Below are 21,903 nucleotides of genomic sequence, written 5' to 3'. Positions count from 1 at the left end.
CCATCCATCCATTCATCCATTCATCCATTCATCCATCCATTCATCCATCCATCCATCCATCCTTTCATCCATCCATCCGTCCATCCATTATCCATCCATTCATCCATCCATCATCCATCCATTCATCCATTATCCATCCGCGTCGAGGGGAACGTTAATGAGGCGATAACAAAGCGTTCCTCGTTCTGACTGCAGATGTTCGGGCTGAACCTCGGAGGAGGTCGTAGTCGTGAAGCCCATAAAAGCTGAAGCTCCTTTGAGCAGCTCGTGTTCCGCAAAGAGAAAATGCTAAATAATGCAAATGAAATAATGTGACAGAATATCACACTTTCTTGCTCTTAAGTTGCATTGACGTTGTTGACTCTCGTGTCACATGATAATCTGTACGAGGTCGTCACCTTGTGCAGCTCCAGAGGCGTCGGCGACAGAATGCCCTGCATCTCCTCTTTGATCCGCCGGGACTCCCACGTCCTCTCCGACACCCTCAGCGAGGCCTTGGGCTTGGGCTCGTGGTGCAGGAGGGGGGATTGGTTGTCCTGGTGCAGGTGGGCCGCGTGGTGCAGGTGGGCCTCGTGGAGCAGCTGGGCCTCATGGTTGAAGTGGGCCTCCTGGAGCAGGTGGAGATCTGGGCGGAACGACACGGTTAGCTTTCAAATAATGAATATAAACAGTTTCCCTTTTTGCTATTGGCCCTTTATGAACCTCCTCAGCTTACCTTGGTGCAGGTGGGCCTCCTCGTGCAGGTGGGGGCCCTGGTGGAGGTGAGTGGCCGGGTGGAGCAGGCTTCCCTGGTGGAGGAGAGAGTTCCTCCGCAGGGGGCTCATCCTGCTGTGGCCCAGCGGGGGCTCAGCAGGAGGCTTGTTGACTCCGTCTACACCCAGACTGATGGCTGTTCCTGTCATGATGGAGGCCTGCACACACACACACACACACACACACACACACACACACACACACACACACACAATCAATCAATTGGATGATTAGTGTTAGTGTTAATCATTTTAGCTGCCATATATCAAAAGGTAAATGAAAGAGTATCGTGTTGCAGACTGCTGTGTTGAAGAAGACTTGAGACCATAAACTCATGTTTACAATGTTTACTGGGGGGAATAAATCCAGAGAGAAGTAGAGTCATTTCCTCATAGACGTCTATGGGAGCAGAGGAGTCGCCCCCTGCTGGTCACTACAGAGAAGTAGAGTCATTTCCTCATAGACGTCTATGGGAGCAGAGGAGTCGCCCCCTGCTGGTCACTACAGAGAAGTAGAGTCATTTCCTCATAGACGTCTATGGGAGCAGAGGAGTCGCCCCCTGCTGGTCACTACAGAGAAGTAGTCATTTCCTCATATACGTCTATGGGAGCAGAGGAGTCGCCCCCTGCTGGTCACTACAGAGAAGTAGAGTCATTTCCTCATAGACGTCTATGGGAGCAGAGGAGTCGCCCCCTGCTGGTCACTACAGAGAAGTAGAGTCATTTCCTCATAGACGTCTATGGGAGCAGAGGAGTCGCCCCCTGCTGGTCACTACAGAGAAGTAGAGTCATTTCCTCATAGACGTCTATGGGAGCAGAGGAGTCGCCCCCTGCTGGTCACTACAGAGAATGCAGCTTTATGACACTTTGAATCAACTTCACTCGACTTCGGAGGTTTCTGTGAATGACAACTGTGACCAACAGGTCGCTTTGTGTTGCGGCACGTGAGGGGGGACGGGGGGGTTCTGACCTCGATCTCTCTAAGGAGTTCCGACTGGCCGCAGGTCTCCAGGTCCTCCAGCGCCTGACACCAGAAGCTGTCATCTGGATCCAGCAGAACGCCGTCCACTTGTTGGCCAATAAATCTGTCACAAAGACAGCAAGCTGCTCTGAAATGACGAGGTGAACATACGTGTGGGGAAACACGCATGTTCTGCACGTCCGGGCTCCAGTCAGCTGGGTAGCAGTATGAACAGAGCCGGGGGGGAACACGGGTTTAATCCAACACGGGTAATCTTTTAACGCTCAATGTCCTTGACTGACGAGATTAATTCAGTTTCACTGCACAGCGGATTTTTTTTTTTTCGCCTCATCCTCCGTCTCTCCGCCTCCGCTAGTGTTACGTGATCGCAGCGAACGCCACTATCCTCCCAAGGCTTAGCTGACTCACGCACACACACACACACACACACACACACACACACACACACACTGATTCTGCTTAGTCAGCCTCGCGGGCTCCATGACTCAAACCCCACTGCGACGTCTCCCAGAGACCTGGATCACCAGCGACCTCTCGGATCCAATTCAACGTCCTGCTTTTAAGACTGAAGCAGGTTTCTGGGATGGAAAGTAATCGAACTTTAAGCGTGCGAGAAACAACGTTACTCAAAGTTCTGCCGGGTGAAAACATGGCGGTTCACTCGGCTGGTACAAGGAGACGACGTGACGGCGGTGAGAAGACGAGAAGACGAGACGCACCCAGCTGGTTTGTCCCAGTCGTCCTCGCTGAAGCCTCCGTCACTGAAGGGGTAGTTCTTCCGGCGCCCAGGTGGGGTCGTGGTGCCGCGCTGCTGCTTGGCACTGCGCCACTCGTGGGGGTGGAGGGCGACGCCTGCGGCCTGCTGGTTGTACATACCTGCGGGGGGGGGGAGGGGGGGGGGGGTCTTTGTTACGCTATCGTCGGCCCACTTTGCCGAGCCGCCGGCGGAGCGTTTAGGGGCGTTACCCTGGCTGCCGTAGCCGGCGTCCAGGCCCGAGCCGTCCCAGGACTCCATGGCCGAGTCCACGCTGGGGACGGTGGTGGAGTAGAGCTCCGACAGCTTGCTGGTCTGCTGGCTGTCCGTCAGGTCGTCCTCCTCGGGGTCACTCAGCTCGTTCTCCGTGGCGTCCTCGCCCTCGGCCGCTTTCCTCTCCTCTGCGTCTGGGAGTTTGAAGGAGACGTTTTGTTTTGACACCTTTTACACCTGAGGCCAAGGTGTGTGTGTGTGTGTGTGTGTGTGTGTGCGTGTGTTGTGTCGTGGTGTCGTTACCGTCACTCAGGCTGTCGAGCTGCTTCTTAATCTTCAGGGTGACCGTCTCCCCGGCCATCTGCAGCAGGTGGATGGCTTCGCTCAGCGGTTTGCCCTTCAGACTCACGCTGTTGATGGCCAGGATCCGATCCCCTACGTGGATAGCCCCTGTCCTGGACACGCACACGCACACGCACACACACACACACACACACGGTGAGTCTAATACATCGCCAGCAAGCAGGAGATCAAAAGTACATCGCCATCCACCCAATAACGTGCTGTCAGTCCAGATGAATCTGTCCTTTTCCTTCTGCTTATACAGACTCAGGTTGTGTGGGGGGGGGGACGGGGGGACGGGGGGACGGGGGGGGGGATCAGCCTGCTCTGATGGAGCCGTGTTGTCTCCCCGTGCACCACGTGCACCTCAGAGATCGCAGGAAGAAGCAGTCGCTGCGATCGTGTTCGTTCCGGTCATTTACGGGCTGTCAGCCAACAGGAAGTGGAGCGGGAGGTGGAGGTCACTGCGTGCGTTGTGTGGAAGCGTGTCGGGGGGCCGAGCGGATGCTCATGACTCTTATGTCACGGCCCCTTCGCTCTGGTTACTGTGGTTACCAGTCCTTATCTCTTATTGTTTCACATCTGTCGGGTCGTCTTCATCCTCATCTTACTTCCTGTGGCTTCTGGATGGGATCGTAACACAACGTAACACAATCCAAGTAGAGCAGACTTTATATATACTCTAATATATATATATATATATATATATATATACATATATCTGTATATATCTGGCACCAGAGACAGAAAAGCCTCAGAGACAGAAGAAGAAATGTCCTCCATGCGACTGGGACACATGAGAGGGTGCGAACGTGGGACCGCCGCCAACGCAAACCTCCCCCTCCCAGGACAGGATTCCAGAGCTCTGAGGAATGGCGTGTTCACCGATCTAAATATAAAAGGCCATGGAAACACAGACCAGCTGAGATTAGCTCGTGTGTTTTGATGCTTTTTAAGTGCCTTATCAGAGTCACGCAGTAGAACAACGCTTGAGTGACGGGACACAATGTTCCTCATCGCCGACCCGGTAGGAGGAACATCGTGTCCTTCGATCTATTTAACTCAGATAAAGGAATTCTCCTCAGCGTTGCTGTTGTTGTGGTTTCACAATGAGGATGAAGACAAGAAGTTATGGTTTAATTCCATATCTCGTAAATGGATAACGGCCCAGAAGTAGCGTGCGTGTGCGTGCGTGTGCGTGTGCGTGCGTGTGCGTGCGTGTGCGTGTGCGTGCACCTCTCAGCCAGGCCCCTCTTGGTCAGGCCCGATATCGTGATGGGGTCGAAGGGCTCCTCGGTGCCGGAGATGGTGATACCCAGAGGGCCTCCGTAGCGCTTCAGCTCCACCGTGTAGATGATGCTGCCCGACGTCTCCTGCTCATCTGATGCACACACACACACACACACACACACACGTTAAGACCTATTCAGTCCACCGTGTGATACCGCATCACGTTATAAGATCATGCAAAATGCTTCTACGCAGAAGTGGGTCAAAACTCCTTCCAGAGACAACAAAGGCAAAGAAGACACTGTTTCCATGGCAACTGGGGGAAAAGAACGCCTTGTCACCGTGGAGCATGAACACATAATGTAACATATTTACACCCCGCGTGAGTCCGTGTGCACGGGTCATATCATCCGAGTCATAGTCGGGATTACACGACCTCGTGTCATTGTGTTTCTTTACACGGCGCCACACACACACGTGTTGATTGAATCCACCTGTCGTTTCCAAGAAGTGAAACGGGTCCTCGACTGGTACAAAATGTAAAACCCAACCAGCATTTATCATCTCAGTCCATTCCTTCCTCTTCCTTAACGCTACGGGTCTCGGGGCCTTTAATAGATTGCGTTTAGGCGCACGTCTCTGATTGACCACGCAGGAGCCGCCTCAGGAGTCCAGCAGAGGGCGACAGCGGCCCCCCGTGGCCAACAGCTGCTACTGCATCTCCTCAAAGCTGCTGCTGAGCCAGGCCAACATGTGTTTAACCACATATAAGAAACAACAAAGCATCTGGAGACGAGTTTCCCTCGTGGAATCACCCCCCCGCCCCGTTTACCCGAGTTGTCTTCGTCTTTGCGTATCTTCAGCTTCACCAGCTCCTCGCACTGCTGCAGGATCTGCTCGGCGTCCTCCCTGGAGCAGTTCTCCAGCCGCACGTTGTCGATGGCCAGCAGCTTGTCGCCGGGCTCCAGCGTCCCTGTTCTGCAGGAGGGTGGAACCGTGTTAGCACTCGCAGAGCGGCGGTGCTGATCAGCAATCGGTGGACTGAGGTACCTGTGGGCCATGCTGCCCTTCTTGATGTCAGAAATGATGAGCGCCTCTCCTTGCTTCTTACTGGCTGCGGACGAGGACGACATCACACGGTGACACAGAGCGTTGATTTCAAATATACACAAGCCACATTATTGTTAACGAATATGATAATAGTTACAATGACAATATCATAACAGAAGATCCTCCTCCTCCTCCTCCACCCTGTAGGATGCAGTTTAATACGTGATGATACGTTGATCTTTCTCTCGGATCATTACAGCTGTATATAAATATACATACTATAGTGTGTTATTAAGGTGTGCGGGTCCTCTCCCGGTCAGCAGTGAACTCTTATACTCAGAAGGTGGCTCCATCGCACCATCCTCTGCCTCAGTTATTCACACAGCAGCATCGTGAAGTCAAAATATAAACCTCTTTTTGATTTGGCTCATAAATGCAGCTTGATGCCACCAAATATCACTTTATGATGTATTATTACAGATAAAGTAATGAAGCCTTCACATTGTTACACAACTACGTTCACTCTTAGTGCATCGACTTTATTTGAATTCTAATACTTTTACTTTGACGTACAGTGGAGTACTTCTACACAGTTCTCTCTGTAATACTTATTGATGTACTTCAACGTCTTCTATCCAAATATTCAAATCAGCTGTCACTCGCCAATGTCACGCTCGCCCGACCGGAGGCCGATCACGGCAAGGAAGAGGCGGGCTTACGTTGCCGGTGACTTCCTGCCTCGACATCGTTGAGGTGATTGACAGCTACGGCGAACCATGTGGCGTGCGTGTTCTTACCACTGATGGTGAGCCCCAGCTCCACCCCTCTTTTCTTGGGCAGTTTGACGTGGAACGTCCCGCTGCTCGGCACCACCGACTCTGAGACACAAACACACGCGACAATACGAACACGTCCTCTCCTCTTTCGTTCCACAGACGTTGCTGTGCCTCAGAGCGCCAGCAAGTAGACGACGTTTAACACGTTATTTTCAGAGTAACGGTCTCGCTGGGGATTCGCCGGCATCGCGGTTCAACGGCAGGCTGAGGAACTCTACCTCTGTTTAGAGATAATGACTTCTGACTCATTAAGTGATGCAACATCATGAAAGGCAACAAAGGAAAAGGCGGACGAGTAACCGGCGAGCTGCGATGAAGAGGAGATCACGAGGAGCAACAGGTACTGATAAGAGGTTTGCATGTATAGACGTTGCAACGAAGCTCCGTGTTTATATTTCAGCTTCTGCTTCCTGTCACGTGAGGACTCAACGGGCTTTAGAGTCACAATTAAACAAGCGTGTGTGTGTTTTTATCTTTAGCGGTCAGAAGGACTCGCCACGCTCAGCGGGCTGAACACTGGCTTTAAATGGCGTTAAACACCAAGGAGGAGCTTTGACGGGCATCGTGGACAACGGGAGACACACTGCGTCGACGCGTCAATGAGCTTTTGCCGACAGCTTCGGCCTATTTCCACCGACTTCACGGACCTGCAACGTCGAACTCTACGTCCAGCGAGACCTTGTTGGTCAGCGCCGCGTCCCGCAGCAGCTGATTGGCCTCCTCCAGGGTTCCGTCTTCCGTGGGGATCCCGTTGATTGACAGGAGGCGGTCTCCGACCTGCAGCAGGCCGCACCTGCAACGGGGGGGGGGGGGGGGGGGGGGTTACCGCGGCGATGAGGAGGCGAGGAAGCATTCGACGGCCGGGTCGATACGCAGCGGTTTAGGCAGCCATGATATCCACATATCCAGGAGGCCACTGGTGGGCCAATAAGGGATCATCGAGAAAAACATTCAGAAATAAAACATGTTTATCATCCGTGACTGTTTGAATGTGATGAAACGCTCACTAAAGGGGAAAGCAGAAGGGAAACGCGGCGGCGTACTAATCCTCACAGTGAGAATGTCTGTGATTTTGTTAAACAGAAGAAAGCAGAAGAGACCTCAGACCCCCTGTTGTGTCACCGCATTCTATCAGCGATTGCAGATTTAAATGCTGCTGATTTTAAAGATTCACCGAAACATCCACCATCTAGAAACCGAGGAAGTCGGTTCTGAAAGGAGAAAAAGCAGGTCGGGTTTGAGCGCTGAAGTGCTTCATTATGAAAACAGCGTGTTTGATAAACTCACCGGACACTAATGGCTCCTCCTCCTTTCTAAAACCACACAGTTAGCTTAGCATGAATAATTAACACTTGTGTTTTTAAAGGTTCATCATCATGGCGTTATACCATATTAAAACAGTGGCATTGACCTGCCAATCACAGTAAGCCCCGCCCCATTAAATATTAAATTACCTATCGAGGCCGTCTGCATCGTTTCGCTGTGGCTTCTTTTTTCCCTCTAATTATTTATTTATATATAGATATCTACGGTGAGAAATACATTCACCTTTCATCTAGATTCCTTTGCTCTTTATTTCTTTCTGCTGCTTTTCATAAACCTTCTTCTTCTGCCACAACGAACCTCAGGCTGTGGTGAAGACTTCAAACTAGAGACTGAGACCAGACGTCTATGGGAGCAGAGGAGTCGCCCCCTGCTGGTCACTACAGAGAAGTAGAGTCATTTCCTCATAGACGTCTATGGGAGCAGAGGAGTCGCCCCCTGCTGGTCACTACAGAGAAGTAGAGTCATTTCCTCATAGACGTCTATGGGAGCAGAGGAGTCGCCCCCTGCTGGTCACTACAGAGAAGTAGAGTCATTTCCTCATAGACGTCTATGGGAGCAGAGGAGTCGCCCCCTGCTGGTCACTACAGAGAAGTAGAGTCATTTCCTCATAGACGTCTATGGGAGCAGAGGAGTCGCCCCCTGCTGGTCACTACAGAGAAGTAGAGTCATTTCCTCATAGACGTCTATGGGAGCAGAGGAGTCGCCCCCTGCTGGTCACTACAGAGAAGTAGAGTCATTTCCTCATAGACGTCTATGGGAGCAGAGGAGTCGCCCCCTGCTGGTCACTACAGAGAAGTAGAGTCATTTCCTCATAGACGTCTATGGGAGCAGAGGAGTCGCCCCCTGCTGGTCACTACAGAGAAGTAGAGTCATTTCCTCATAGACGTCTATGGGAGCAGAGGAGTCGCCCCCTGCTGGTCACTACAGAGAAGTAGAGTCATTTCCTCATAGACGTCTATGGGAGCAGAGGAGTCGCCCCCTGCTGGTCACTACAGAGAAGTAGAGTCATTTCCTCATAGACGTCTATGGGAGCAGAGGTCTAATACGACATAAAATGAGCAATAACTGTAATAAATACAGGATAAAACGTGTTGTAACTTGTGGTTCCAATGACTGTTACGTGTAACTCAGAGTACTGTGAAGCTGTTTATTGGGTTTGGTGGGGGGGTTCGGTGCGGGGGGGTACTTATCGATTCCTCCTGCGTGGGCGAGGGGAAGCTAACTAATTAGTGCAGCACTTAGAGAGGCTGTTAATACGACCGGAACATCAACCAGGGGACGACACACACACACACACACACACACACACACACACACACACACACACACACACACACACACCATGCGGACACAATCGAGATTTCATTTCATTTCAATCGACAGTTCATTTAGGTTTCAGCACACACACTTAACACTTAAAAACATCCTGCTGGTGCACATGTCCACACGCATGTGACCTACACACAACTGCACAGGGTCGTGGTCAAGCTGCAGTCGGCCCCGTCGCCTTATTGAGGGACGGAAGTGACGTCCCAAAATAAAAGCCTCACTTAAACCATTTTTTTTCAGAAGTTCTCCACCGGGAAGTGAACCCGAGTGGCCCCCCAGGCGAGGAACCCACAGACGTCGCCTCACCTCTCTGCCGAGCTGTCGGGCTCAATGAAGCGGATGAGCGGCGGGGCGGACAGCGTCTCCGTGGCGAATATTCCCCCCTGCAGCTGCACGCCGAAGCCGTTGAGCGGGTCGCCGGTCAGGACGACCTCGCTGGTCTCCACGTGAACCACCTGACCCCCCGGGCCCACCGAGCTGGACGCCAGGGACACTGGACACACAGAGCAGTACGTTTGTATCCTCGGCTACTCGCTTCCCTTCCGGGACGGGACATGATGCGGCGATAGAGACGGGGGGTTGGGGGGAGCTCACGGGAGCTTTTGTGCTCTTTCTTTCTCTGCCGCCGTTTGAGCAGCGAGTTGCGGGGGCTCATGGGCGCCGCCGCCCGGGGCAGCGTGCTGGAGCTCTGGCTGCTGGGGCCCGACGTGGTGGTGGAGCCGGGAGAGAAGCCGGCGGACACCAGAGCTGCCGAAAGAGAGGGAGGAAAGGTGGATAATCACCTGAGCAACAGCTCACACAGAGGCAGCGAGGGGGGTCGGGGAGTCGGGGGGTCGGGGGGGGGTCTTACTCTTGCAGTAGTCCAGGCTGGCGACGGTGTTGTTGTTGGAGGCGGTCCAGGACTTATTGAGGGTGGCGCTGGTGTTGCAGAGGGCGGAGTTTGATTGGTGGCAGTAGTTCACACAGGGGTCCCAGGAGTGCGGGTGGTCCGACTTCTGAACCTTCACTGGAACACACACAGTTGATTTGGTTTAGATTCTCTCCAGACGCCCCCCCCCCCCCCCCCCGGACCACATGGTGGAGCGCTTCAAAGGAGCTTCTGGAGTCTTAAATAAGTTGGGTAAAAATTTATCAAAGTAAAACACCAATCTGTGATTCATGAGCAAAGAACGTGGAACCGTCTCTGTCAGGTCGTTGGACTCGGGGGAACGTTAAACTGTGACGAGTCCACGTGTCGCATGTCGCCTCTCTGATGCTGAGCAACGAGTGCAATCCGCCCAGGACGGATCTTTTGGTCCCACGCGTCTTCAGACACTCACAACAACGCTCCGGCTCGCCCGCCGCACAAAGATGGACCTTCAGCGGAACGATGGTTCCAAGTCCAAGAAATACCAAAGTCGCCCTTTAAATGATTGCTTGTAAACTAGTTGGATGACGTCATACAGAGTGAGAGGAGTCTGAGGCACAACAATGAGAAACGAGGAGATACAAGCGGAGAGCATCTGACGGCGTGCGAGAGAAGTGTAATGACCTTAATTAAGTAGAATCCTGCCCGTCCCTCACTTGTCCCTCACTTGTCCCTCACTTGTCTTTTGGGATTTGGTGCTCAAATACCTGCAGCTCCGTCACTCATTGCCACCGTGCGTCCATTGAGCAATGAGGAAAGCTACTTTTAAGCCACTTTAGGAGCAGAAGCGTTTCCTCTGTGGATCGGACACGTAACCACTGGGTTTCAACAGCTGCGTTTGAGGACAACGTGTCAAAAAACAACATTGATTTGATTTTAGCCGCCTTACTAAACGCCATCTGGTCGACAACGCATCCAGATGTCGTGATGCGTTTGAGTGATTGAAGGACAATTAGTCCATTGAAATACACGCTGTGGTGACTCTGTTTTCCTGCTTCATTTAGTTGTATTCAAATGTTTGTATCCGTCACATTGATCTGCTGAAACACAAAAGCATTACAATCTCGTAACAACCCTTTACTTAAGAATCCTCAATGTAAGATGCGGGTCATTTCCTTTAAGTAAAGTTTTAGATTATCATGTTTGAAGCCTCAATACATTGACCTCTGGAATCCATGATTTTCGCGTGCTTGTGGTAAAAAGTGAGCACCAGAACCTTCTTCCCCGTCGATGTGTAACGTGGAAACAACATTCACGTTCTCAGCTGGCAACACATCCACAGAGAGCGCTGGCGTTCAGCTGCTACATCAGATACATCACTTCCTGCTTTTCCGAAAACTGCTGTGAAAACGTGGAAACACCCAGATGTTTCTGCCTTTGTTGAGCAGCCTGTCAAGGTGTAGGAGACAAGCGCGCCCACCTGTGTCCTGCTGCTTCCCGGCCAGCCTGGTTTGGTGCGAGGGGAGCATCTCTAGTTTCACCAGCTCTGTGGTGCTGGCTAACAGCTGCGTGGCCTCCAGGACGCTGCAGTGCTCTGTGGACGTCCCGTCTATGGACAGCAGGTGGTCCCCAGCATGCAACGCTCCACATCTGGTAACAGAGAGAGAGAGAGAGAGAGAGCGGTGGAACAGAGCGCGGCAGGAACGAGCCCCACAACCCGGAGCTGACGTGTTGTCCCTTCAGGTTGTCCTGGTTAGCTCGGATGGACGCGCCGCAAACATGATGCTCATGCTAATGAAACAGGAAGTGTTGGACGAACACGACCCCCCCCCGTCCCCCACCCTCCTCCGGTCAAGCGGCGTTACTGCACAGCTCTCTCACCCACTCAAAGTGCTTCATGTATATTTCAGAGGCCGACTGCTGCTCGGTGTTATGGGGCCAGATGTGCGTCTGTGAGAGATTAGGTTGCATTAATATGCAGCTTTCTAAGCGTGAGAGGTGACATATCGAAGACAAGAGGTTCTTCAACTGTCGTATGACATCATCACGGCCGTTGTGTTCTCCATGATGGGGGAGAAGTAATGGTCCCATAATACTTTATATTTGGTTGGCGTTCAGTGTGCTTTCATGATCAATTTACAAATACACATTTTCCTTTAAAGGTATTTGAGAAGCATTTTTTCGGCCCTTAGTTTAGTTTAGTCAGGAGGAGAGGAGGAGGGGGAGAGGGTGAGGGGGAGAGGATGGATGTGGAGGAGAGGGTGGATGAGGAGGAGCGGGTGAGGGATGAGAGGGTGGATGTGGAGGAGAGGATGAGGGAGGAGAGGGTGGATGTGGAGGAGAGGGTGAGGGATGAGAGGGTGGATGTGGAGGAGAGGATGAGGGAGGAGAGGGTGGATGTGGAGGAGAGGGTGAGGGATGAGAGGGTGGATGTGGAGGAGAGGGTGAGGGAGGAGAGGGTGGATGTGGAGGAGAGGGTGAGGGATGAGAGGGTGGATGTGGAGAAGAGAATGAGGGAGGAGAGGGTGGATGTGGAGGGGAGGATGAGGGATGAGAGGGTGGATGTGGAGGGGAGGATGAGGGATGAGAGGGTGGATGTGGAGGAGAGGATGAGGGAGGAGAGGGTGGATGTGGAGGAGAGGGTGGATGAGGAGGAGCGGGTGGATGTGGAGGAGAGGGTGAGGGATGAGAGGGTGGATGTGGAGGAGAGAATGAGGGAGGAGAGGGTGGATGTGGAGGGGAGGATGAGGGAGGAGAGGGTGGATGTGGAGGAGAGGATGAGGGAGGAGAGGATGGATGAGGAGGAGCGGGTGGATGTGGAGGAGAGGATGAGGGAGGAGAGGATGGATGAGGAGGAGAGGGTGGATGTGGAGGAGAGGATGAGGGAGGAGAGGGTGGATGAGGAGGAGCGGGTGAGGGAGGAGAGGGTGGATGTGGAGGAGAGGACGAGGGAGGAGAGGGTGGATGAGGAGGAGCGGGTGGATGTGGAGGAGAGGATGAGGAGGAGCGGGTGGATGTGGAGGAGAGGATGAGGGAGGAGAGGATGGATGAGGAGGAGCGGGTGGATGTGGAGGAGAGGGTGGATGTGGAGGAGAGGGTGGATGAGGAGGAGAGGGTGAGGGAGGAGAGGGTGGATGTGGAGGAGAGGATGAGGGAGGAGAGGATGGATGAGGAGGAGCGGGTGGATGTGGAGGAGAGGGTGGATGTGGAGGAGAGGGTGGATGAGGAGGAGAGGGTGAGGGAGGAGAGGGTGGATGTGGAGGAGAGGATGAGGGAGGAGAGGATGGATGAGGAGGAGCGGGTGGATGTGGAGGAGAGGGTGGATGTGGAGGAGAGGGTGGATGAGGAGGAGAGGGTGAGGGAGGAGAGGGTGGATGTGGAGGAGAGGATGAGGAGGAGCGGGTGGATGTGGAGGAGAGGATGAGGGAGGAGAGGATGGATGAGGAGGAGCGGGTGGATGTGGAGGAGAGGATGAGGGAGGAGAGGATGGATGAGGAGGAGCGGGTGGATGTGGAGGAGAGGATGAGGGAGGAGAGGGTGGATGTGGAGGAGCGGGTGGATGTGGAGCAGAGGGTGGATGTGAGCACCTGTCCACCACGCTGCCGGGCTTCACGCGGTCGATGACGATGACCTGCTTGTTTCGGTGATTGGCCGACGTTAGCGTGATACCCAGCGTTGCCCCCGGCGACTTGGCGATTTCCACCAGCAGCGGACCGGAGGCGTTGGTCAGCGTATCTGAGAGAGGAGAGAAAAGCTTCTTTAGGCTCCTTCTTCATATTTCTGTATCGCCAACATCAGCAGATGAGCTCCAGTCCTTGCAATGCATTCTGGGGGGGCTTGATTGTGCACTTTTACACTGGGGAATAAAGAAAGAGCCACGAGAGAAAAGACCAGCTGGAAACCCCCCAAACATCCAATGCTTTATGGAAACTTGTGAGTGTGTGTGAGTGTGAGTGTGTGTGTGTGTGTGTGTGTGTGTGTGTGCGTGTGTGTGTGTGTGTGTGTGTGCGTCTGGCGGCCCACCCATGATGGTGATGTCATACTCTATCTGGAACAGGGCCTCCTGGCCGCAGTGGGCCAACACGCTGAGGGCGTCGCTGTGGTTGGCGTTGTGCAGCGGCACGCCGTCCACGCTGAGCAGACGATCGCCGGGACGCAGCGTTCCCTCTCTGAGCGAGAGGGGAGGAGGAAGAGGAAGAGGAAGAGCGACCACGTCGGGTGTTAAAACAATACAGAGTGAGAATTTCGAGGTGACAACTGAGAGACGAGACCTACAAAGACCAGGTGAGAGAGCTTCTCTCTCCCCCACTGACCCCCCCCCCCCCCCCCCCTTCCTTCCTCTGCTGTCATCCCACTTTGTCCTACTTGGCCCGAGCTCCTTTCGTCTCCGTCTCTCTGATCTCATCCCCGTTTCTCTTTCCGTCTGAGACGTCCCCTCCAGTTCAAACGGAGGACAGAGCGAGTGGAATCGGCACTGAGACGTTGTGAGATCGCTGCACTCTGTTAAACAAGAAGCTTTTACACGTTTTCATCCCACCTGGTTCCAGTAAAATCGTTTTCCTTTACAAATGCCTCTGGTTCACAAATAGACCTTTCCAATATGTTAAAGGTATCTATGTATAGAAATAGATTAATGTTAGTGAGTCTACATATAGATACGGATATAGATCTATAAAGGCAGAGAGCTGGTCTCCATGACGCCAGCGTGTCATACTGAACAACAGATTCGCCAATGACTCATTTAAAATATTATCTTACTATTAGAATTGTAATTATTGTTTGGTGATATATTAGTTATCAGTTATTTCACCAAACGTATCTTAAGGGGACATTTCGTCTAAATATGTTACACTCTATTCTGAAGGATTCTACCCAACCTGATATATGCAACCATACATATTTAACCTCTATCTACAGCTCTTAAGTTGTTGGTCCGGCCTGCGAGTTCTTGAGACGTCGCTGGTTTAAAAGCTGACTCATGACGCATAAGAAGCATTTTCCTGCAATCAAAGCGAAGGTCTCTGGTCCCCGGGTGGACGATGGTTAAAATGTCCCTCCTGGGACCGCGTGGCGCTGTGGATTAACTCTTCTCCACATGAATGGGAAGTGAAGCACCATGAATATCACATTCGCTTCCCCCTGGACTGACCCACATTAGAAGATGATTTCCTTTGGAACGCTGTTAGAGCTTCGGAGCAAAGCGACTGGATGGAATTGAATCTGCGTTTTGTCAGAGTGTTGCGGACCTCGAACAAATCAAAAGATTCAGTTGATCCGCGATCGTATTCGCGGCCCTTTTTACGGGACGTGTTCAACGTCTCCAGCGGTTCCCTCATTGTGCGCGAACACGGCGGCTTTGTTTCATGGCGACGTTCCGCTGGCGTCCTGATTTACCGCCGCGCGACGATCTCACAAAAATAGCTTCTCCCGGTTCCAAAGTCGAGCAGGGACTGATTGAAGCTGCTGCGTGATCAGAAGGGAGGGGGGGTCACGCTTCCTGTGATCAAACTGCTGCTGCCGCGTCCCGGAGAAGAACTCTGCAGGGAAAAGTCTGGTCTAGAAAAACACACAATCTTGCCGTGAATGATGACACGAGAAGGACTTCCGAACTGCAGGCGCTTGAACACTGACGCGTTACATCAGTTTAACAGTCGCCAAAAATGACATTTACTGGGAAATGTCATGCGTTATTGTCAAACACGAAGACTGAGACGGACACACGCCGACGCCATTAACGGGATGCGAGGTGATTTACGCCGGCGCCGCTGTGAGGAGCACGTAGCTGTCAACGACGCCAGCGACGGTCACAGGAAGTGACACCGTCGCCCTCGGGCTTTACTCCTGACTGCAACGGTTGGTTCAGCCTCAATGGAGGCCGGCGTCTTTGCCCTTTTAACCCCCCCCGTCCCTCCCCCCGGCCTCTCAACGGAGGTGAAACCTGCTTGTTTCGGTGACCAGGCGGGTGGCTTTGGGCGGCTTTGGGCGAGTGGAGCCGACGTTGCATGAGTTTGCAGTCGGTGCTACCTGTCTGCAGGACCTCCTGGCCGGACGTAGGTGACCACTAGGGGGCGGGACTTGTGCCAGTCTTCATGGGTGCCGCCTGCAAGAAGAGCAGAAGGGGGAAAGCCAATCATACCAAATTGGCCCGTTCCAACCTGAAAACCCCTGTGGTTATTATTTATATTTCACATTTTGAAATCTTTTTCTTTGCTCCCAACCAGCCGTCGACTAACCAAGAGATTCCAAAAGGATCCAAAAGTGCTGAGGTTCTACCCATAACTATTTGATGAACCCTTTTATGCAAAGGCATGTATTCCATGTTTACCTCTCATGACGAAACCAAAGCTGCTCCCCTCTTTGTGCAAACACATGTCGATGGTCTTTGATATGACGCCCGAGGTGCTGTCCGGTGCTTTGAGAGAGACACAAAGATGCAGAATTGACTTAATATTTACCGTTATTTGCTGATCATGTTGTATCTTCCACATTGTTCTAACGTGGTACTTTCGGGGAGGTGGTACTTTCTGCCCCTGGAACAATACTAGGAGTGTATTTGTACCTGTCGGGGGCAGTTCGTACTCCACCTCCAGCAGAACCCTTTCCCCCACGTTCTTCAGTAAGCTGATGATCTCTTCGTGCCTCAGTTTGGTCAGATTGATGCCGTTCACGGACTTGATGTAGTCGCCGACGTTTAGCTGGTCACTCCTGCACGGCGGATGAGAGCGGAAGCGTGTTTAATCCCATGACTGTACAGGGTGGGCGTAGCCTTGATGACGTAATCTGTTGGTTTGTGATGGATGGTTCGTAGTGTCGCCATCTTTGGTTTTGGGATTTTACTATTTTACTATTTGTTTTTTTGCTAAAAGTGACACCAGAAAGCGAAGCTGAATACGACTGAGTGCTGAATAAGACCCACATGGATACAGGTAACTTTTATCAACTGAAAATACACACAACAGGTTACAATTAAAGGACCTGTCAATCAGCGTGTAGCCCCGCCCTAAAGCATCCCTTGCTTATTGGTCTGTCTGACTCTAAATGGACCATAATTTACTAACTAAACTTTATACTATTAACTTCTCTTCCGAGCATGTAGTAATATTTGTTACACAATCTATTCTCCCACCTGCTCGTTGCACCCACCTGGCCGCCAGACCCCCGGGCCGCAGGTTCGACACCCGCGGCTTCCCGTCCTTGTCGGTTCCTCCTGAGATGGTCAGGCCCAGCGTGCTGCCTTCTTTCTTCACCAGCTCCACCATGGTCACCCCCCGCAGAGCTTCTAACCAAAAACACACACACACACACATAAAGACAAATACAGACACACACAGAAAGACAAATACAGACACACAGAAAGACAAATACAGACACACACAGAAAGACAAATACAGACACACACAGAAAGAGAAGGAGGCGCCGCACACACAGAACGACGAGCACACACAACGGAACACACAGGTACAGCAGAGAGGTGGAAAGTGGTTAGCGGCGGGTCCCTCCATTCATCCTGATTCACGGATTACAGGCGAGCTGAGTTACAAGGAAGATAAATCAAAGACGTTTGCTGCAGGGCGACCTTGAGTGGGACACTCCCCCTAGAGAACGCTCCGTCCCTGCAGCCGTGTTCGTATCATAATCCTTTACACGTGCACACACGCACACACACACACACGCACACAAACAGGCTCAAAAAGAGTTCTATTCTGCAAATAAAAAGCCGTCTCTCAATCGGTTTCTATACCTGTCATTCAATCTCTTGCAGGTCCACACACACATACACACACATACACATACACACACATGCACACACATGCACACACATACATACACACACATTCACACACATGCACACACATACATACACACACATACACACACACACATACACATACACACACATATACAGGTGAGCTTTGGTACGATAGATGGCTAAATTAGGTAAATCACTGAGGATCAAGGAGTTGCTTCACACACCAGTTATCTCTGTGTGGTATTTACATCACATGTCATTTATCTGACGCTTTTATCCAAAGCGACTTACAATAACTGCATTTAACCATAAGGACACAAACTCAGAAGAACAAGAAGCAAGAAAGTGCAATTTCATTAAATAAGCCGATTTACAACTTGCTGTAGATAAGAACCATTATAAGTCCAATGTAAGTGCTACAGGTAGTTAGTCTGTTAGTGGAGGTAGAGTCTGAAGATGTGAAGGCTCTCTGTGGTCCTGATGTCTTCAGTTTTACCGCAGACACACGTTTGTACATCAGTTCTGTTCCTATTTAGGTAGAAGGACGGTTTTGCAGTGTAAATGCGAATGCAGTTTGATGCGGATGGATTCCTCTGAAAAGAATCTTTACTAAATTAGTTTTTTGTTCGGCAGAAGCGGAAATGACTCCGTGTTGGGATTCATAAAGTTTTATCTACCATTTCATTTTGGTTCCCGGGGAATACAGAGAATATTTGCCCAACTCATAGAAAGAAACTCAGGCACAGGTTTCTATTATCAGAGAACTGAGGGAAACCATTTCATCAGAAAACACAAATATTACCCATTAAAAACACACACAGACATAGGACAAAGTGAACAACAATGTGACCATGAAAGGTAAATGAGGCAAATACTTGTAACTGTGTGGCTGCAGGAAGGTGAAGCTAAAGCAATAGAGCGGAGTTAAGTAACAACATGGGACGAAAGACACCGACCAAGAAGACGGTCAGAAAATGTAACAATGTAACGTGCTAGCGTGACAGAACGATGTAACATAAGAGCAATGCGACGACGGAGAAATAGAAAATTGAATCATTACAATGTAACTAAAAACACAACGTAGCAAGGTACCGCAATGGTCGGCGACTGTCGAAGTGTAATGTCGTAAGTGCAAAGTCAACATTAGCGTTGGTTCCAGGAGGATCACAACCAACGGGCTGAAAAGTCTGCGTTTGAATGCCAAAGTTCTAACATTCAACCGGGGATCGCACAAATACGAATAGGCAACATTTGACTGCTGGAGGAGATCTCATTAAATCTGAAGGTTTTATTGGTAGGAGGGAAACGTTATGCTTACTGAGGTCACCATTATATATTGTAATATTTTTATATATTTTTGCAGTATGCACGAGAAAGGATTGGAATTTCTCTTGTTAAGTACAGAAAAACAAATAACTGAATGCGTGTACATTTTGCCGACAGGTATTAGAACAGGGGTGCCCACACTTTTCTGGCTCGCAAGCTACTTTTCAATTAACCAAGTCAAGGCGATCTTGCTTTTGAATGAAATTAAATGCGTCCGTTAGTGAGCAAAGCTCGCTAATTGTCGTGATATTTTTTTTATCCATGGCAGGCGATCTACTGGCACTGCCTTCGCGATCCACTGGTCGACCTACTGGGCAACCCTGTATTAGTATAACGAGCTGTGGTGTGATAGTTGACTCAAGGAGACGTTCAGCGCAAACACTTTTAATTAACAGCCCGGTCCCTTGTTATTATCTGCAGACATCAGGTCACCCTGCCACATCACAATTTGATAAGGATCTGGAGAGAAAGAAATCCAGTGCAGACAGCCAAAGCCTCTTGTGTAAATGCCTCAAACTCATTAAGCAAACTGCTATCGTTGCAAGATTTTCCTTCAGGCATTTCTCTGTGACAAATTATGATGAGAGGTGATTATGATGCTCTACTGTGGTGAAGCTAAATCTGGATGAGGGTTGACAGCAGCTCTCCGAGGATCCTAGCCGATGGATGGAGGAACAGATATAAGTCGCATGTACCTGGTATACTGTGTCTTCTCGAAGCCATGGTCTGTTCTGGTCCAGAGATATCCTTAGTTTTTCCATATGGTCCGTCATCTAGAGGAAACAGAGACACAATGTGAAGCTTTAGAGCTCACTTCGGTTTCTTGGTTGAGCTCAGGCCTGTAGCACTTATTTCTTAACGTCGAATGAACAATAAACTATTTGAACCGCCAATGGAAGAAAAGATGTCGTGCCATATTACTGCCCTCCCTCGCCCCTTACTAAAAATGCTAGGTTAATGCCACTGCTGCATGTTACAGTCACTCTCAACCCCATGAGTCACTTTTCATGTCCTCCTCCCCCGGCCATGTTGAAGAAACACGTTTGTACAGTCGTGATACACATCGGTGGCCATGAACACAAGCGATGTTACTGACTGTTCTGGGCGAAGCATTGTCCCGATAAAGCTGTAAAACAATCAGAGCGCAACTGTAATTATCATAGCTCTAGTAAGTCAATGACAAGAGAAACTGGGTATTTTCCAGATGTACTTAAGATATTTGAGAAAAATGAGTACCTCCTCATACTGTGCTTAGTATGAACAGCAACACTAGTGACCATTGCGCGCTTGGTTATGTTAAAAACCACATGAGTAGAAAGTCATCGGTCCACTTCTCATTTTTAGGGAAATATCTTGAAAACTAAATAACCCCAAATCCCCAGAGGGTGAACCCAAATGGCTTTGGTGAGCCCCTTCAGTATGACACAAAGTGGAGTTGTGGAGATGAGCTTGAAATTACACGATATGTCTTTATCCAAAATCCCAGTTTCCTCTCCCAGTGAACAGATGCAGCCAAAGGGGGTCAAAGTGCTCTCAAAGTGCTGATTCAGGCCCGGTTCCCTCCCTCACATATAATCTATTCAGCTCTATCACAAGTGCAATCGCATCCATTTTGTATCCAGCACCTTGTGACTCGGCGTAATGAAGAGTTAGTCGTTACCTGTAACTTCTTTTCAATGGTTCGACCCCTTGGTGAATACACAGAGGTCATTTGTGAAGTATTGATGAGGTTAATTTACCTCCTGCTCAGTCATCATGTCACAAGGGGAACAGATGTCCCAGAAGCTTTGGGGCAGAGACATAAAGTTTTTAATATTTGATAAGCTATAAATTTATTTCTCCATGGATCTCCACAGGTGTCTGTCTGGACAACACTTTTAAACTATACACATTTTTATTATGTCTCCACAGCAAGAATGAAAACTATCTTCCTAAAACTTGCTGCAATGCAGTTTTAAGGGGGACTTTTTCTGTTAGGTACTCTCCAAAAGGGGCTGTGAGAGACTTCAGTATACAGAGAACACAAATCCCACCCGAGCAACCGCAATTGTCAGCCGTGTAAGAGACACCAAAAAAACATTGTAATTCAAAGACAACGACAAATAATTAGTAAATATTACAGGCAATTTAACTGACGCATTTATCCGCAAATTACATTGCATTTTAACCCATGGCTATTTACATTTTTTTCCCAGGGCTCAAACCGCCAACCTTGCGGTTCCCAGCGCACCCTAACTCCTTGACGTTAGCTTAAAGGCCATACCACTAGAACAAAGACTAACTCCTTGACATTAGCTTAAAGGCCATACCAGTAGAACAAAGACTAACTCCTTGACGTTAGCTTAAAGGCCATACCACTAGAACAAAGACTAACTCCTTGACATTAGCTTAAAGGCCATACCAGTAGAACAAAGACTAACTCCTTGACGTTAGCTTAAAGGCCATACCACTAGAACAAAGACTAACTCCTTGACGTTAGCTTAAAGGCCATACCAGTAGAACAAAGACTAACTCCTAGCGTTAGCTTAAAGGCCATACTAGTAGAACAAAGACTAACTCCTTGACGTTAGCTTAAAGGCCATACCACTAGAACAAAGACCAACTCCTTGCGATTAGCATAAAGGCTAATTCGGTAGAACAGAGTCATCTATCATCGTGGGAAATGAAGTGATGATGTGTAGCTCAGTTTGACAGCATCTTTGACAGTTGTGACTGTTGTTGTTGTGGCTCTGATGGGAGCGGATGTGTCCTACTTTACAGCCTCTGCTTCCTCACAGGGGGGGTTAACAATTCATAAACCAATTCTCTACCACGTTCACGCCCCCCCCCCCAGAAGTGTCATTAAGTTCATTACCATAAGGGACAAATGTCTGTCAGAAACTTGCAGAATAGATATGTATATATATATATTTTATTTTAATGCTTGACGACACCTGAAGCGCATTTTTAAACAAGCACACTATCAACAGAGTTAAGCAATTGGAAAGGCTGTCCTGTAAAAACCTTTTTCTTCCTTAGTTGTGCTTTTAATTCCACCTCCAATGACATTCACACTCCTTTGCAGCTGCCTTCAAGACACAATTTCACTACAACGAGGCACTGCAGTTTTGCTTTTAACTAAACCTAAGCCTGTGTGTGTGTTTGACCTGTGGGTTGGTGAAGTGTT

At 50.2% G+C, this 21,903-nt stretch overlaps 1 protein-coding gene across 10 annotated transcripts in view; it reads right to left on the bottom strand.

The window, feature by feature from the left end:
• grip2b (glutamate receptor interacting protein 2b) overlaps nt 1-21,903 on the bottom strand; it is a 112,799-nt gene that overhangs the window by 3,359 nt on the left and 87,537 nt on the right. For 5 of the 10 annotated variants that reach the window (XM_078092696.1, XM_078092695.1, XM_078092690.1 and 2 more), the window contains exons 2-23: nt 19,433-19,510; nt 16,805-16,940; nt 16,221-16,366; nt 15,987-16,073; nt 15,686-15,761; nt 13,685-13,830; nt 13,249-13,396; nt 11,142-11,311; nt 9,665-9,820; nt 9,409-9,561; nt 9,121-9,307; nt 6,807-6,952; nt 6,121-6,201; nt 5,324-5,387; nt 5,106-5,251; nt 4,280-4,424; nt 3,005-3,156; nt 2,701-2,895; nt 2,454-2,610; nt 1,723-1,837; nt 716-911; nt 399-625 (exon numbers count right to left, since the gene is read on the bottom strand). In XM_078092696.1, the coding sequence (XP_077948822.1) occupies nt 399-625; nt 716-911; nt 1,723-1,837; nt 2,454-2,610; nt 2,701-2,895; nt 3,005-3,156; nt 4,280-4,424; nt 5,106-5,251; nt 5,324-5,387; nt 6,121-6,201; nt 6,807-6,952; nt 9,121-9,307; nt 9,409-9,561; nt 9,665-9,820; nt 11,142-11,311; nt 13,249-13,396; nt 13,685-13,830; nt 15,686-15,761; nt 15,987-16,073; nt 16,221-16,366; nt 16,805-16,940; nt 19,433-19,510 (3,107 nt within the window). The remainder of the gene's footprint in view (nt 1-398; nt 626-715; nt 912-1,722; nt 1,838-2,453; nt 2,611-2,700; nt 2,896-3,004; nt 3,157-4,279; nt 4,425-5,105; nt 5,252-5,323; nt 5,388-6,120; nt 6,202-6,806; nt 6,953-9,120; nt 9,308-9,408; nt 9,562-9,664; nt 9,821-11,141; nt 11,312-13,248; nt 13,397-13,684; nt 13,831-15,685; nt 15,762-15,986; nt 16,074-16,220; nt 16,367-16,804; nt 16,941-19,432; nt 19,511-21,903) is intronic. The other 5 variants (XM_078092689.1, XM_078092688.1, XM_078092692.1 and 2 more) reach the window with 1 other exon arrangement.

This window comes from Gasterosteus aculeatus, chromosome 17, assembly GCF_964276395.1.
Source record: "Gasterosteus aculeatus chromosome 17, fGasAcu3.hap1.1, whole genome shotgun sequence".
NCBI classification, from domain to species: domain Eukaryota; kingdom Metazoa; phylum Chordata; class Actinopteri; order Perciformes; family Gasterosteidae; genus Gasterosteus; species Gasterosteus aculeatus.
The sequence above is the reverse complement of the archived record's forward strand: the minus strand, read 5'-3'. Positions and strand labels throughout refer to the sequence as shown.